This window comes from Primulina eburnea, unplaced genomic scaffold (assembly GCF_022965805.1).
Source record: "Primulina eburnea isolate SZY01 unplaced genomic scaffold, ASM2296580v1 ctg739_ERROPOS11973397, whole genome shotgun sequence".
NCBI classification, from domain to species: Eukaryota; Viridiplantae; Streptophyta; class Magnoliopsida; order Lamiales; family Gesneriaceae; genus Primulina; species Primulina eburnea.
In genome coordinates, this window is record NW_027331510.1 from 4118371 (window position 1) to 4131092 (window position 12722).

At 35.2% G+C, this 12722-nt stretch overlaps 2 protein-coding genes across 3 annotated transcripts; one reads left to right on the forward strand and one right to left on the reverse strand.

Annotated features, from left to right (window-relative positions):
• The first annotated feature begins 2825 nt into the window (after positions 1 to 2825).
• Positions 2826 to 8751, forward strand: LOC140821821 (protein STICHEL-like). Of its 2 annotated transcripts, none has more exons than XR_012115846.1 (6): positions 2826 to 5636; positions 6271 to 6490; positions 6592 to 7149; positions 7261 to 7970; positions 8244 to 8325; positions 8443 to 8457. XR_012115846.1 is itself a non-coding variant. In XM_073182444.1 (6 exons), exons 1-6 carry the CDS (start codon positions 3546 to 3548, stop codon positions 8524 to 8526), a joined length of 3741 nt encoding a protein of 1246 aa, XP_073038545.1. In that variant the 5' UTR covers positions 2827 to 3545; the 3' UTR covers positions 8527 to 8751. The 2 variants fall into 2 exon arrangements, 1 of the variants encoding a protein (XP_073038545.1); XM_073182444.1 differs by having other exon boundaries at positions 2827 to 5636; positions 7261 to 7966; positions 8443 to 8751.
• Positions 8752 to 10366: 1615 nt separating this feature from the next.
• Positions 10367 to 12321, reverse strand: LOC140822239 (F-box protein At3g07870-like). Its single transcript, XM_073182980.1, has 2 exons — positions 12266 to 12321; positions 10367 to 11673 (listed from the first exon to the last, which is right to left on the reverse strand). The coding sequence occupies exon 2, from the start codon at positions 11609 to 11611 to the stop codon at positions 10367 to 10369; it is 1245 nt and encodes a 414-aa protein (XP_073039081.1). The 5' UTR covers positions 11612 to 11673; positions 12266 to 12321.
• Between the last annotated feature and the right edge of the window lie 401 nt (positions 12322 to 12722).

Below are 12722 nucleotides of genomic sequence, written 5' to 3' on the forward strand. Positions count from 1 at the left end.
TTAATACGAACAAATCTTGACTAAATGTTTAAAATTATATATTTTTGTAAAAAAAATAACTAAATCAATTATTTTAAAAATAAATATATTATACATATGATATAGTATTTGTATATTATATTATATACACCCCATATGTGTGACATATGCTTAGTATGTAACTCAAAAAAAATATAAAAGATAATATTTTTAATCGAAACAACTCATTGTGTTAAATTTTTGTCATAAAATAATTTTATATTATTAATTTTTTTTTCATAAAAATTTGTGTGAGACAGTCTCACGGATTAATTTTGTTAGACAAATATTCTATTTGAGTAACTCATAAAAATATATTAATTTTTATTATAAATATAAACATAGTTGACCTGTGTCATGTTATAAGATGCATATTTTTCTTTTTTGGTGGAGTTTGTTTATGGTTTGAAGTCTAACTTATTGTATTGTAAGATGCTTTGGTTTTAGAGTAAGTCTTTTGTGAGACGGTCTCACAATCTTTATGTGTGAGACGATTCGACCCTACCTATATTCACAATAAAAAATAATATTTTTTTATGGATGACTCAAATAAGAGATATGTCTCACAAAAAATACGACCTATGAAACCGTCTCACATAAGTTTTTGCCTTGGTTTTAAATGAGTGTTTCATTTTGAGTCATTTATTAAGCATTCGTTGTATCGTTATCGGATCTAATAAGACACAAAAGTATTTTCATTCTTAAGAAGACTAGAAGTCTGGACCCCCTGTGCTACTGGATGAGTGAGCCTGAAATTCAATGATTATCATGACTTGTTCTTAAAAGAATTCCATGAAATTGAAAATAGTTCCAGAGGGAAGTATCACAGCGAGTTGGCAAAAAGAGAAGAAGAGGTTTAATTTGTATCAATTCAGTACCGATATATAAAAGTAGATGGAAAGGGGGTGACTGACTAAATGCTCCAAAATGCACCAAACTTAGGCTACATGAAGCAGAAGGCACCAAAGTTTTATCTTCGGTTCGTAAGAATTGGTTTTAAAAGAATTTGAGTTCTGATATCATGTTATCAAGTACTTGGGTCTAACTCCACCCAAAAGTTGTCTTAAGTTCATATATACAACCCTCAAGAACTTAATTCAGCCGATATGAGAAAACTGACCACCTCTATACTTCGGGTGTGCACTAGATAAACCATACTTTTCAATTTTTAAATTTTTTTGCATGCATGTCGTTACGGTTTTAGTAATGTTAATTACAATTATTTGACAATCGATTTTTTAGCAACCTAAATATGAATATCCCAAAATTTTAAAACATTTCGTTGGAAAAAATATTAAGTTGTGAAATTTGAAATTTCAGCCAAGTGAAATTATGTGGTAGGGGCCGTCGCCTTCGATCGGGATTTGCCACCAAGCGAGAGTGACTTTCTGATGCATTGGATCGACATTTAATGCCCTTATTTATTTACATTTATTATTATTTATTCGAGTCGAAAGTGACTATATAATGCTAAAAAGGTGCTATTTACTTATTGCAGAATTTTCAAGCATTTTCCATTTGGTATAAAATTGGCTGCAAAACTCTAAATAATAAATGAAAGTGTAAACATGGGTATTTGGTTCGAAAGGGAAGAATACCTGATGTTGCCCCAGGCAGATATGGCCAGAGCATTCGGGAGGCCAGGCTAGACCACACGGGAGACCAGGACAGAGCACCGGGGCAACATCAATACCTATTAAACACACAAAGTTTGCTGATATATTATTCACCAAAGTAAACCCCGATTTCTTTCAAAAACAAAAACCATTTTCTTGAGAAAAAGTCACTTATAGTTTAGTTTCAGTATAATTTATATATAATCTGTACTATTATATATTAGGCAAAAACTTGTGTGAGACGGTTTCACGGGTCATATTTGTGAGACGAGTATCTTATTTGGGTCATCCACGAAAAAGTATTACTTTTTATGCTAAGAGTATTACTTTTTATTGTGAATATGGGTAGGGTTGACCCGTCTCACAGATTAAGATCCATGAGACGGTCTCACATGAGACCCACTCTATATATTATTAAGACTGAAGGTCTTAAAATAATTAACTTTTATGAAATACATCTCTACACAAATCACAAAAATATATTTTTTCTAATAAAAATATCTTAAAACTTATTTTGTAAAGTTGTATCTAGTCTACAAATAATATAGTAAAAGCACACATATTACATGTATTATTATTTTGAATTTGATCAAATAATATTAAACAATTAATACGAAATTATTTTCAATTTAGAAGAGTTGTTCGATTTAAAAGAGAACTTTTGTTTAGATTGTTTTCTATGTAAAATATAGCAAAAACTTGTGTGAGACGGTCTCACGGGTCGTATTTGTGATACAGATCTCTTATTTGGGTCACCCATGAAAAAGTATTACTTTTTATGTTAAGAGTATTACTTTTTATTGTGAATATAGGTATGTTTGACCCGTCTCACAGATTATGATCCGTGAGACGGTCTTGTATGAGACCCACTCGTAAAATATTGAGGGACTTGATAATTTTTTAGTAGGATAAGAAGAGTAGTATAGGTAGTATAGATATTATACGAAAAATATCTTTTATTTTTATCTATATTTTGTATTTTAAATGATTATATAATCGATAACATGAAATTATTATTAAAAAAATCATTTTAAAAAATTATTAATTTGAATATAATCTTTATATTTTTTTTAAAAAAATCATTAAACAAACAAAATTTAATATGTAGGCACATATCAGAGAGCACTCGCTAGCTTAATTAATATTTTTATAAAACGATGACACATAAAGAAAGCAAGACGGAGCACGGAAGGGTTGCCAAAAACAGCCTTGGCGTGGATGAGATTCATCGAGCCATCTGTGTTTCTTCTTAAAATAGACAAACAACAAACTTGCAAGGAAAGTGTGGAACTTGGAGAAGACAAAAAGTCTAATGGAGCATCAAAATCTGTTTTTTCTTAGCCGGGCCATTGACATCCTAATAGGAGGAAATGGCTTCTCGTTCCCTTGGATTTCTTGTGGAAAATATATTTTATTATTCCCCACGTAGATGCAGTTCATGTTGTGGGACGCAGTTATTCATCTTCTTTCATTTATATCTTGTGGAAAATATATTTATTTATTCCCTACGTACATGCAGTTCATGTTGTGGGAAGCAGTTATTCATCTTCTTCCATTTTATATCTTTCTTTTACAACATTAAAATCAGACCCTACCCGTTGTTTTCCTTCTCCTACTGGGCTACTTCTACCTCACTAGCTGTACATTCTTAATTTCAGACCACCCCTTATTAAATGGTCGTTGAGGAAAAAAATCAGAAAGAAAGGAATTAAAGTCTGTGAGATCTACATAATCCCCTGATCTTTCATTGTGCAAAACGATTCATTTTCTTGGTTTTTGACACTCAGTTGAAATTTGCGTTTACGTAAATAAGAGTGCTTCTTGTTATTTGTTACTACTGTGTGGTGGTGGTGGTGGTGGTGGTGGTGGTGAAGTGGTTGTCATTGTCAAAATAGTGCCTTTATAGGAGGAATGGTGGGTGGAGGTGCTGGGATTGATCCAGGTTGCCTGAATTTGAAGAAAGAATTGGCTCAAATTCGAAAAGCAGCTCGAATGTCGCGGGACCCTGGGACATCCTCGTCTTGGCGTTCACGGATGAATTCTGCGACGTCCTTCAGCAAGCATCATTATGTGCACCACTACAAGAATGACCAAGATGATGGTAGAGCTATTCCTGATTCCTCTGTAGAGTTTTTGCAGACCACATTGCATGTAGAAAGCAATAGTAATTGTGGTAGTTGTGATAATTCTGTTAATAGAAGCAATGTGAATGTGAAAGAGAAAGAAAGGAAGGTGTTTTTGTCCAATTGGAGTTCGGTATCCGAGAGTGAAAAGGGTGGTGATCCTGAGAATGAGAATGATGAAGGGAGTCATGAGGAGAGTGTTGACTTGGAATGCTCAAATCGTGAAAGGAAACTTGTGGGAAATAATTCCAAGAGTTTTGCTTATTTGAGTGATGGTTATGATTCGTCGATTTTCAAGGATAAAGATACCAGTCCTGTTCCTTCCATTGGACATACAATTAAGAAGTCGAAGAGAAGTAATCATTCTAGCAACAGTTTGCTTCGTTCTAATGATAAATTGCAGAAACAGATACTATTGAGTAGATGTTGTGTCGAGAACATGGTAGAAAATTTGACTGATGCGGGCGCAAAGAGGGATGGTTTGGTCAGTTTGGTTTATCATTCTGATGATACAGAGGATGAAAGTTATTCCTTTCTTGCTCGTTCTTCCATGAAACAATTTGACAGGAAAGAGGAAGATTCCGCTTCACATAGTACTCCAGCATTGTCTACGAGTTCACATAATGATTACGGCTTTAAGGATTCAAGTGCAATCATGCCCCACAATCCAACCATGGGAGATGATGCAGAAGATGAGGCAGATGATAGAATGGATTTTTCCGTCCAACAGAGGTGTGGAATTCCTTGTTATTGGTCGAAAAAGTTAACACGGAAGTCTAGAGTAGGATATGGGAGTAGCTATTCTCTATCCCTTTCTGAAACTTTGAGGAGAAAAGGAAGCAGTATTTTGTGTGAAAGTCAAAGGAGTAACCAAAGAAGACTTTGCAGGGCATCTATGGCTTCCAACAAGAGGAGACTGGCTTCTCGGACAGCAGCTAAAAATGTCCCATCCTTTCTTACCAATAGTTGCGACGATAGAGGAGGATCATCTATTGAAAATGAGCACAGTGATCACGAGTCCTCGTCAAATTTTGGGGAGCTTGATTTGGAGGCTTTGAGTAGGTTGGATGGAAAAAAGTGGTCTTCAAGTTGTAGGAGTCGAGACAGGTTCGAGCTTGTGGCACCTGATTCGGGAATTCCAAGGAAAGAATCTTCTCAAACTGTCATAAATCTTAGTCACAAATATAGGCCGATGCTTTTTGAGGACTTGATTGGGCAGAACCTAGTTGTTCAGTCCCTCATGAGTGCAATTTCAAGAGGAAGGATCGCCTCCATTTATCTTTTTCAAGGTCCACATGGAACTGGAAAAACTTCAGCTGCAAGAATTTTTGCTGCTGCTCTGAATTGCGTTGCCACTAAAGATTCAAAGCCTTGTGGGGTTTGTAGAGAATGTGTCGATTTGATATCTGGCAAGGTCAGTGACTTTATCGAAGTCGATGGTTCCGATAAGAAGGGAATTGAAACAATTGAAAATCTTTTGAGAAACCTTTTGAGGGAACCTCGATCTACTCTTCTTAAGTACAAGGTTTTTGTTGTAGAAGAGTGTCACTTGTTGCATTCAAAGACGTGGATGTCACTTCTTAGACTCCTCGAGAAACTCCTGCAGCGTGTAGTTTTCATACTCATAACAACTGATATTGATAATGTGCATCGTACTATGTTGTCCCGGTGTCAAAGAATTACTTTTAACAAAGTTAGCACATGCGACATAATTGCTCGACTCAGGAAAATTGCTCATGATGATAATTTGTACGTTGAATCAGATGCGTTACAGTTGATTGCTTCAAATGCAGATGGTTCGCCGCGAGATGCAGAAACTATGTTAGACCAGTTGACCCTGTTTGGGAAAATAATCACCACGTCCATGGTGAATAAACTTGTGAGTTTTATTTCCCATTTGTTCTTAAAATCTAATTGATAATTATAGTGTTTTTTCCTCTGATCACTGTGATGCTTTACAGTTCTTTAGTTCTTTTATGCTTGATCCCTGAATGAAAAAATAAAATTATGTATCGTGCATATACATAAGTTGTGGCAAGTAATAATTCTACTTTCTGGCATATAATCTAATCAAGACGCTAAAGTAGAGATAAGATTTAAAAGATTTGAGTTGGATCCTTATCATTAGTAATCACTTTTGTAGAGCAGTAAACACTCAATTCAATAACTGGTATCAGATTCAAGGCCACGCATTTCATTCCCATGAGTTGTAGCTTGAGACACTCTTAAGAGCAGATTTTTAGGAAGTTATATTTTCTCCATCGGCATATCGATTGAAATGTGGTGCTTACCTATTAGGAATTACATCATTGCCACAAGGTATTGCTTTTGCCTCAGCCTATATGTTAATAATATACCATGGTAACTGCATTGTGAAAGGAATCCGTTCAATTATTGTCCGAGTTGGAGAACTCAAGAAGGCAAGCAAATACCAATGGGTGCAGATGATTTCTTATCAGGTGGATTCATTGATTGAATCAAACAAAATCATGCAAATTGCTTTCTTTTTGTAGATTGGGGCTGTTCCTGATGAGAGATTGCTGAATCTTTTGGAATTAGCCATGAAATCAAATGCTACCGAAACAGTGAAAAGAGCCAGAGAATTGATGAATTCAGGTCATGATCCTGTAGTTTTAACGTCTCGGATGGCAACTCTTATTGTGGATATTATTGCTGGCACTTTCTTGAATGTTGATTCTAAGAACAATGATTCTTTCTTTGCTGGACGAATTTGTAAGTAAGACTCGGTTTATTCTTTCTTTATGGTTATCTTGATGCTTCCTATTTTATCACATACTTTTAACTTTACAAGTGATGCCATGATGAATTTTCAGTGTCTGAAAGAGAATTAGACGCACTCAAGCATGTGTTGACAGTTCTCTCTGAGTCGGAGAAGCATCTGAGGGTATCAACCGAACGGTCAACGTGGTTCACAGCAACCCTGTTGCAATTAAGTTCTGGTCCTTCACTCGGTCAAGCCAACTCCAGCAGTAGTAGAAGACAGAGCTTCAAAACAACGGAGGAGGACCGCATAAAAATGTTCGAAGGATCTTCTGCCCAAAAGCTGAGAACTGATGAACAGCTTGCACCTGAAAAATCAGGTTCTGAAATATCGTTTTCAATATCAGCTGACCAGAATATAGCGAGAAAAGATTATCCAATCTCATTGGTTGATGATGCCAGTGGCGATTCTAATGCCGACCAGTCTGTGAATGATGAGGCATTCCTTCTCTCTCGCTATGATTGTGGAAATCGGAAAACAGCTTTGAGATACATGAACTCAAAGGTGTTGGCGGATATTTGGGTCCTGTGTATTGAAAAATGTCATCCCGGGACTCTGAGACAACTGCTTTCTTCTCATGGAAAGCTTGTATGCATATCTGAAGTTAAAGGTGAGATTTTTTACATAAAGAAAACGTTAAGACCGTAATTTGTCAGAGAGAAATTAGCTTTTTGAAGTGTTTTTCTTCTGTTTTCCTGATCTACATAGTTTCTGTTTGCAGGTGGATTTGTTGCTTATGTTGCGTTCCAAGATAGTGCTATTAAAGCCAGAGCAGAAGATTTTCTAAGCAGTATCGTTAACTTGTTCAAAATCGTTTTACAACACAATGTGGAGGTTGAAATTATCCTTTTACCGGATTCTTTGGGTCAGAAGCAGATCAAGAAATACATATTTAATACACCAAAAAACAAATTAGCAAGCTTGAAGAGAACAGAAAGTAATTGTGGTCTTAATTTGGAGACATTGAAGTTAGAAGAGTTGATCAATAATGATTGCAAAGTTAATCAAACGAGGCAGTTTGAATCTGCCAAAGAAAATGATAGATCAAGCACTTCTAGAGAGGTCAAGCCGCTTGTTCAAATGCAGAGAATTGAATCAATCATACGTGACCAAAGATTAGAAACTACACTCTCACAGGCTATGGAGAGAGATATTTTGGGGTCAGTGGCTCATTCGAAAGCTGAAAGGGGTCATAATCTAACTCAGGATTGTTTATTTCATCAAAATCATTCGAAGATGATGAATTCAGAAAATCTGTCATCCCAGCGCTGGCAAGATGATTTTAGCTATGAAATCATGGCTTCGAAAATGGATGATGAAATGGCATCTGAGAAGGACCGGACTATAAAGATGATCACTGGACATCCCATTGCCCCAAGCATGTTGCTTAACACAAGCTTTGGGAGCGATATTGGCAAAGAAAATATGTAAGTTATTAGTTTGTGTATGTATTGATTACTATTTTTAGTTTTTCAGTGCTCCAAAAGTGATTTTTAGTTAAATTAGTTCTAGGACTTTATCTCCAAATGCTGTTGACTTTCGAGAAAGGGAAATATTCTCCAAGATTTCCTTTCTTTTTTTTTTTTCGGCTTGATATTTTGTCTTGACCTTTTATTTTCATTTTAAGTCCTTAAAAGAATACATTATGATTGAAAACTTGTCATGGAAAAGGATTTGCAGTAAACTTTTCGGTGTCTTATACAGTGCATACAGCTCTGGATCACAAAATGCAGGTTTCAGTGGTTTGTTATGTTGGAACAACAGCCAACCTCTCCGACGGGGAAAAGTATGCTGCTTCATTCCTTGTTCACCCTTGCATCTGCTTAGCTTAACCTTTTATTTTCTTTTTTAGTTTTTTGTGCTGATCCAGTTATCCTTCAATACTTAATATGTCTGATTCCAGGCTACACGCACACGCAGAATGCGGCGATTTTCATGGTTTGGAGTATGTGCAAGATGGAGGACAGACAAAGGATACAATAGATAACATGAAAAGAGTATTGAAATACTTGTGTTTCCAACCTTCTTTCCTCTCTTTTTTTGTCCCATTCTTTGTGTTTATTATCTTTGCCAAAATAACCATTCGGCTTCTGTATTTGTGTAAATTTTCCTTGTTTTATGGTATAAATAAGAACTGAACGCAACCGGAGTAGAGAACTATTCTTTATGATGTGCTATAGTTTTGTATCAGCATATCAATCACCACAAGTTTATAGCGTCTCACTGTATACTAGTATGTTGAATATCTGGGATCATGGAATTGTGATTATTTTGTTGTAATGTGTAATATTATTCGGATTATAATAATACATTTATATTAAATATTTTCATATATAATTTATTGAGATAATAAATGAATATTTGAATTTTAAAAAGTGGAGGTGACATGTTAGGTATTATGAGTTTTTTTATTAACTCAAAAATATTATTTTTCTAAGTTGATAATGACATTTTTTTAAAAATAAATTATTGCTAAACAGGGGTGGAGATTAATTCAAAATCCTAGTCTCTTTTGGGCAGATTATTAAGAGCAGCCGCAATTGTGGGTGATTATAATACTCATCAACTCAAAAAAAATCATGAGGCCCAGTGTCACATGCTTATTATAACAATATATTTTTTTCACTCACATTCCTTTTTAACATTAAAACTCATTATTTATGGGTTCATTCCATCTTACATGTAGGGGCACTACTCCATTATAGAATCAAGAGCTCAAATTTAGCCACACATACATGAGGTCCACTAATTTTTTTAAAATCACATATGTATGTGAATCTTATCCATCCAAACCATGTGGAATAGCATCGAAGCAACCTTATTTATGGGTCCTATTGTCTACTCAATCATCTTAAAAAAATTTAATATTAAATAAATATGTTTTACAATATTTACATCATTATTATTCTAATTATTCAAAATAACCTTAATTTTTAATAAAATAATTTTATTAATTTTTTAAAAAAGAACATTATTGTTGTTCCAATTTATCATAATCCATTAGTTAACATGTTCTGAAATATTTTTATTAAACGATGCTAAAAAGAAATATCACGATAGAAAAGTTATTTAAACAAGACATGAACATTGTTTATTTAAAATTACAATATTGAGGTTCCCCATCTTTGCATTGTCCGGAACTGATAAGTTGATTTGGGAGTTTACTCATTTAGATCCTGGTATTTTTTGGCGATCGGAGATGGGGTGGGCTCTAGCGATGGTCGCTCGAGAGGAAGCACTCGGCACTTTCGAAAACTTTGGCATTTAAGTGTCCAAAGTAAGATCAACGTTTTTTTTTTTTGAAAGCCATTCAAGCAATCTTACCAACTCGTTTTCATCTATGACGGGTATTAAAATTGACATCATCTTCCCGTGTTGCAATGTTTTCCCAAAGCATATCTTTCATGCTCTTTGGCTTTGCTTTGGTGGGCAGGAGGTGTGGGAAGTTTCAGATTTATGGCCGATATTATCTCGTTTTAAGGGCATCTCCAACCGTCCACCATAAAGGAGGAATCCTCTGTTATAGAGTATGAAATCTTCTCCGATCATGTTTTATTTGTTTCTTCTATTTTAGAGTATGCAACAATGACTGTCTATATAAGATATGTCGTATCACTGTTCATACAGAAGATTGAAAAGAATAAAAAATAATTACAAAATAGATATTTTAAAAATTACAATATAGTCTTTTTGAAAAAGAATTTAAGAAAATATCACTGTTCATCAATCGACCGATGGTTTGAAGAGGAAATGATAGGCACTTTTTGCTTTTGGCTCGACCTTGTTGATCAAACGTTTTAATTTTTGAATGAATTAATTATAATTTACTATTTATAATTAATTATATGTCCCATCGGCCTTAGTTTCTTGAACGTTCTTTTAGTAGGGCTGAAAGAAACAAGAGAATTTGTCCTAGATATAAACCATAGATCCCCATTGTTCAGGAATTTGATTGGTCGTTGCAGTTGAAGATCCTCAAACGACATCTGATCATAAAACTTCATGTCAATGCTGAATTTTCTGGTCCATGATTCTTTAACTCCATATTCTCTCATTAACCAGGCCTCAAAGACAGTATCCTTGTAAATGTAGCAGATGCAGAGGCAATTTTTTAGGACACCCATATTGATGCTGGAGATTCTGTCCATATACTGTAGACTGAAGTGAGCTGGAGGTGGGACAAACTTGAACGTTTCTTCTGCCAAGTCAAATGAGCTTATAAGCTCACAAGGTTTGTGACTGTTGGTTATCCAATGAAGTGCGTCATTCAGAAGAGGCTCAAATGACTTGTGTTTGGGCCAAGGGGCATTTTCAATCCTTCTCCATGTATCCGATCCAAGTGTGTACACATCAGCTACCAAACTTTGCGATTCTTCAGAGGTCATGGGCTCAATGGATGTAAGAAACATGAGACTGATAACCTTGTACTGTTTGGTCTTCGGACAATATCCAAATCCAGAATGGTTTGTGCAAGTAGAAAATGGAGCCGAGATAGCCAGGCAAGGAAGCTCTATCTGTTCGCAGCGAATAGGGTTGCAGATAGCATAGAAAGGCTTTGGTGATGAATCAAAATACAGACATAGCAGTCCATTACATGATCCAATAAGAACATGGTTTCTGGTATGAAAAGTAAACACCGAAATATTCCAAGCATATAGCCCATGATGACAGCAATAATATTTATTTTCATCATCACATGAGCAAAATAGTAAAGGTGGTTCCTCATGATTAAAGATAAAAAGGTGGCGAGTGCCCAACTGACCCACACTTTGTTGAAAAATTAGATTGGTTGTTAAGATAGATGATCTTGTGCGATGTAATTCGATAAAAATAGGATCCCTGACTAGTCGTAAAAACATCTTGCAAACAAAACTACAGCAAAATATACTCTTCAGCGGAAGCCTTGAAAAAATATCACATAATATATGGTCCGGTAACTCAAGTACTAAGGGTTCACTTAATCTAGTTATCAACGCTGCAGTACCATAACATCGTTGCTCTTCAGTAGAGTTGTTTCCTCCTTCACTAGTCACCAAATAGTTACCACGTCTCTTGCTTCTGTATAACTCCATTGGACGAACTAATGCCAGAAGTCCAGAAGAGTAGTTTTATCAGCAGCCTTACATATCCTGTTCTGCAATCAAAGGAGCAAAGAATATTAAATTTATTTCACGATGAAATTGGATAGTTTTACATAAGATATATACGGTGCTAATTAGGCCCTGTTCCCCAACTATGAAAAATACCATGAATATTTTCTATGGCTGTGCAAAGGTGATCTTCCAAGAAAAAATTATGCAAAACACAAAAGAGAAGGTTGTTTAATTTGAAAAGAACTCTCTTTCCTGCGTAACTGAAATCCAGAGCAAAGTCCCACTATTTCTCAACAATCCAAGAACACCACAACCCTATAAATTTCCAAAAAGCATCAAAATTCGTGCATCAAAATTCAAAGAGTATCCCAAGATGTGTTAATAATCAAAACCCCATCTGAAATCCAGCTTGATGGTCAATTCTGATCCTATCATAGAACTTTAATTCCACTCAGAATCGAAGAAAAACATTATCAAAACTGATCTTAATGAATGCGTCCACCACAAATGTAATCAAATAAATCGAAAAATCGCAACTTCAAGCTCGAATCCTGCGAATCCGCCCGTGTAATTGACACAGAAAGCATCACATACGAAAAATTAAAGATCAAGAGCGGCGTACCGTAAACTTACAGAGCCAGAGAGAGCCCACCCTGCACAGTGTGCTACTTACATCGACTGCATATAATTTTCAAACGTATTTTAGCTTCTTCTTTTTTTTAAGTTAACTAATTAAATTAACCTTGTAAGTATATTAAATTCCAAACATATTATTTCATTCCAAATATATTAATTATCAATTTTACTCTCTTTATATTATTTCGCATGAACGTGAAGATTAGCGGTTAGAATCCGCAACCGCTACATTTCGATGTGTACAAGATAAACCCTCATGTTAACATAGTAACAGACAAATCACGCTAATCAAGTAAACCACAATGAACAAATTATGTGTGACAGTCATGTCCGATAAAGTGTTTGTATGTGTAATAAATTCATGATCATTTATCAAGCGTTCACATACTCCACCAAATCAGACACCTCCTCTGAGACTTGACGAAGACTAAATTGTTTGAATATAAGATTGTTC

Excerpts from the sequence above, each read along its gene's own strand:
- LOC140822239 (XM_073182980.1), bottom strand. The coding sequence starts at position 11,611 with ATGGAGTTATACAGAAGCAAGAGACGTGGTAACTATTTGGTGACTAGT.
- LOC140821821 (XM_073182444.1), top strand. The coding sequence starts at position 3,546 with ATGGTGGGTGGAGGTGCTGGGATTGATCCAGGTTGCCTGAATTTGAAG. Across the intron at positions 6,491-6,591 it reads TTTCTTTGCTGGACGAATTT|TGTCTGAAAGAGAATTAGAC; the intron begins GTAAGTAAGACT and ends ATGAATTTTCAG. Across the intron at positions 8,326-8,442 it reads AACCTCTCCGACGGGGAAAA|GCTACACGCACACGCAGAAT; the intron begins GTATGCTGCTTC and ends GTCTGATTCCAG.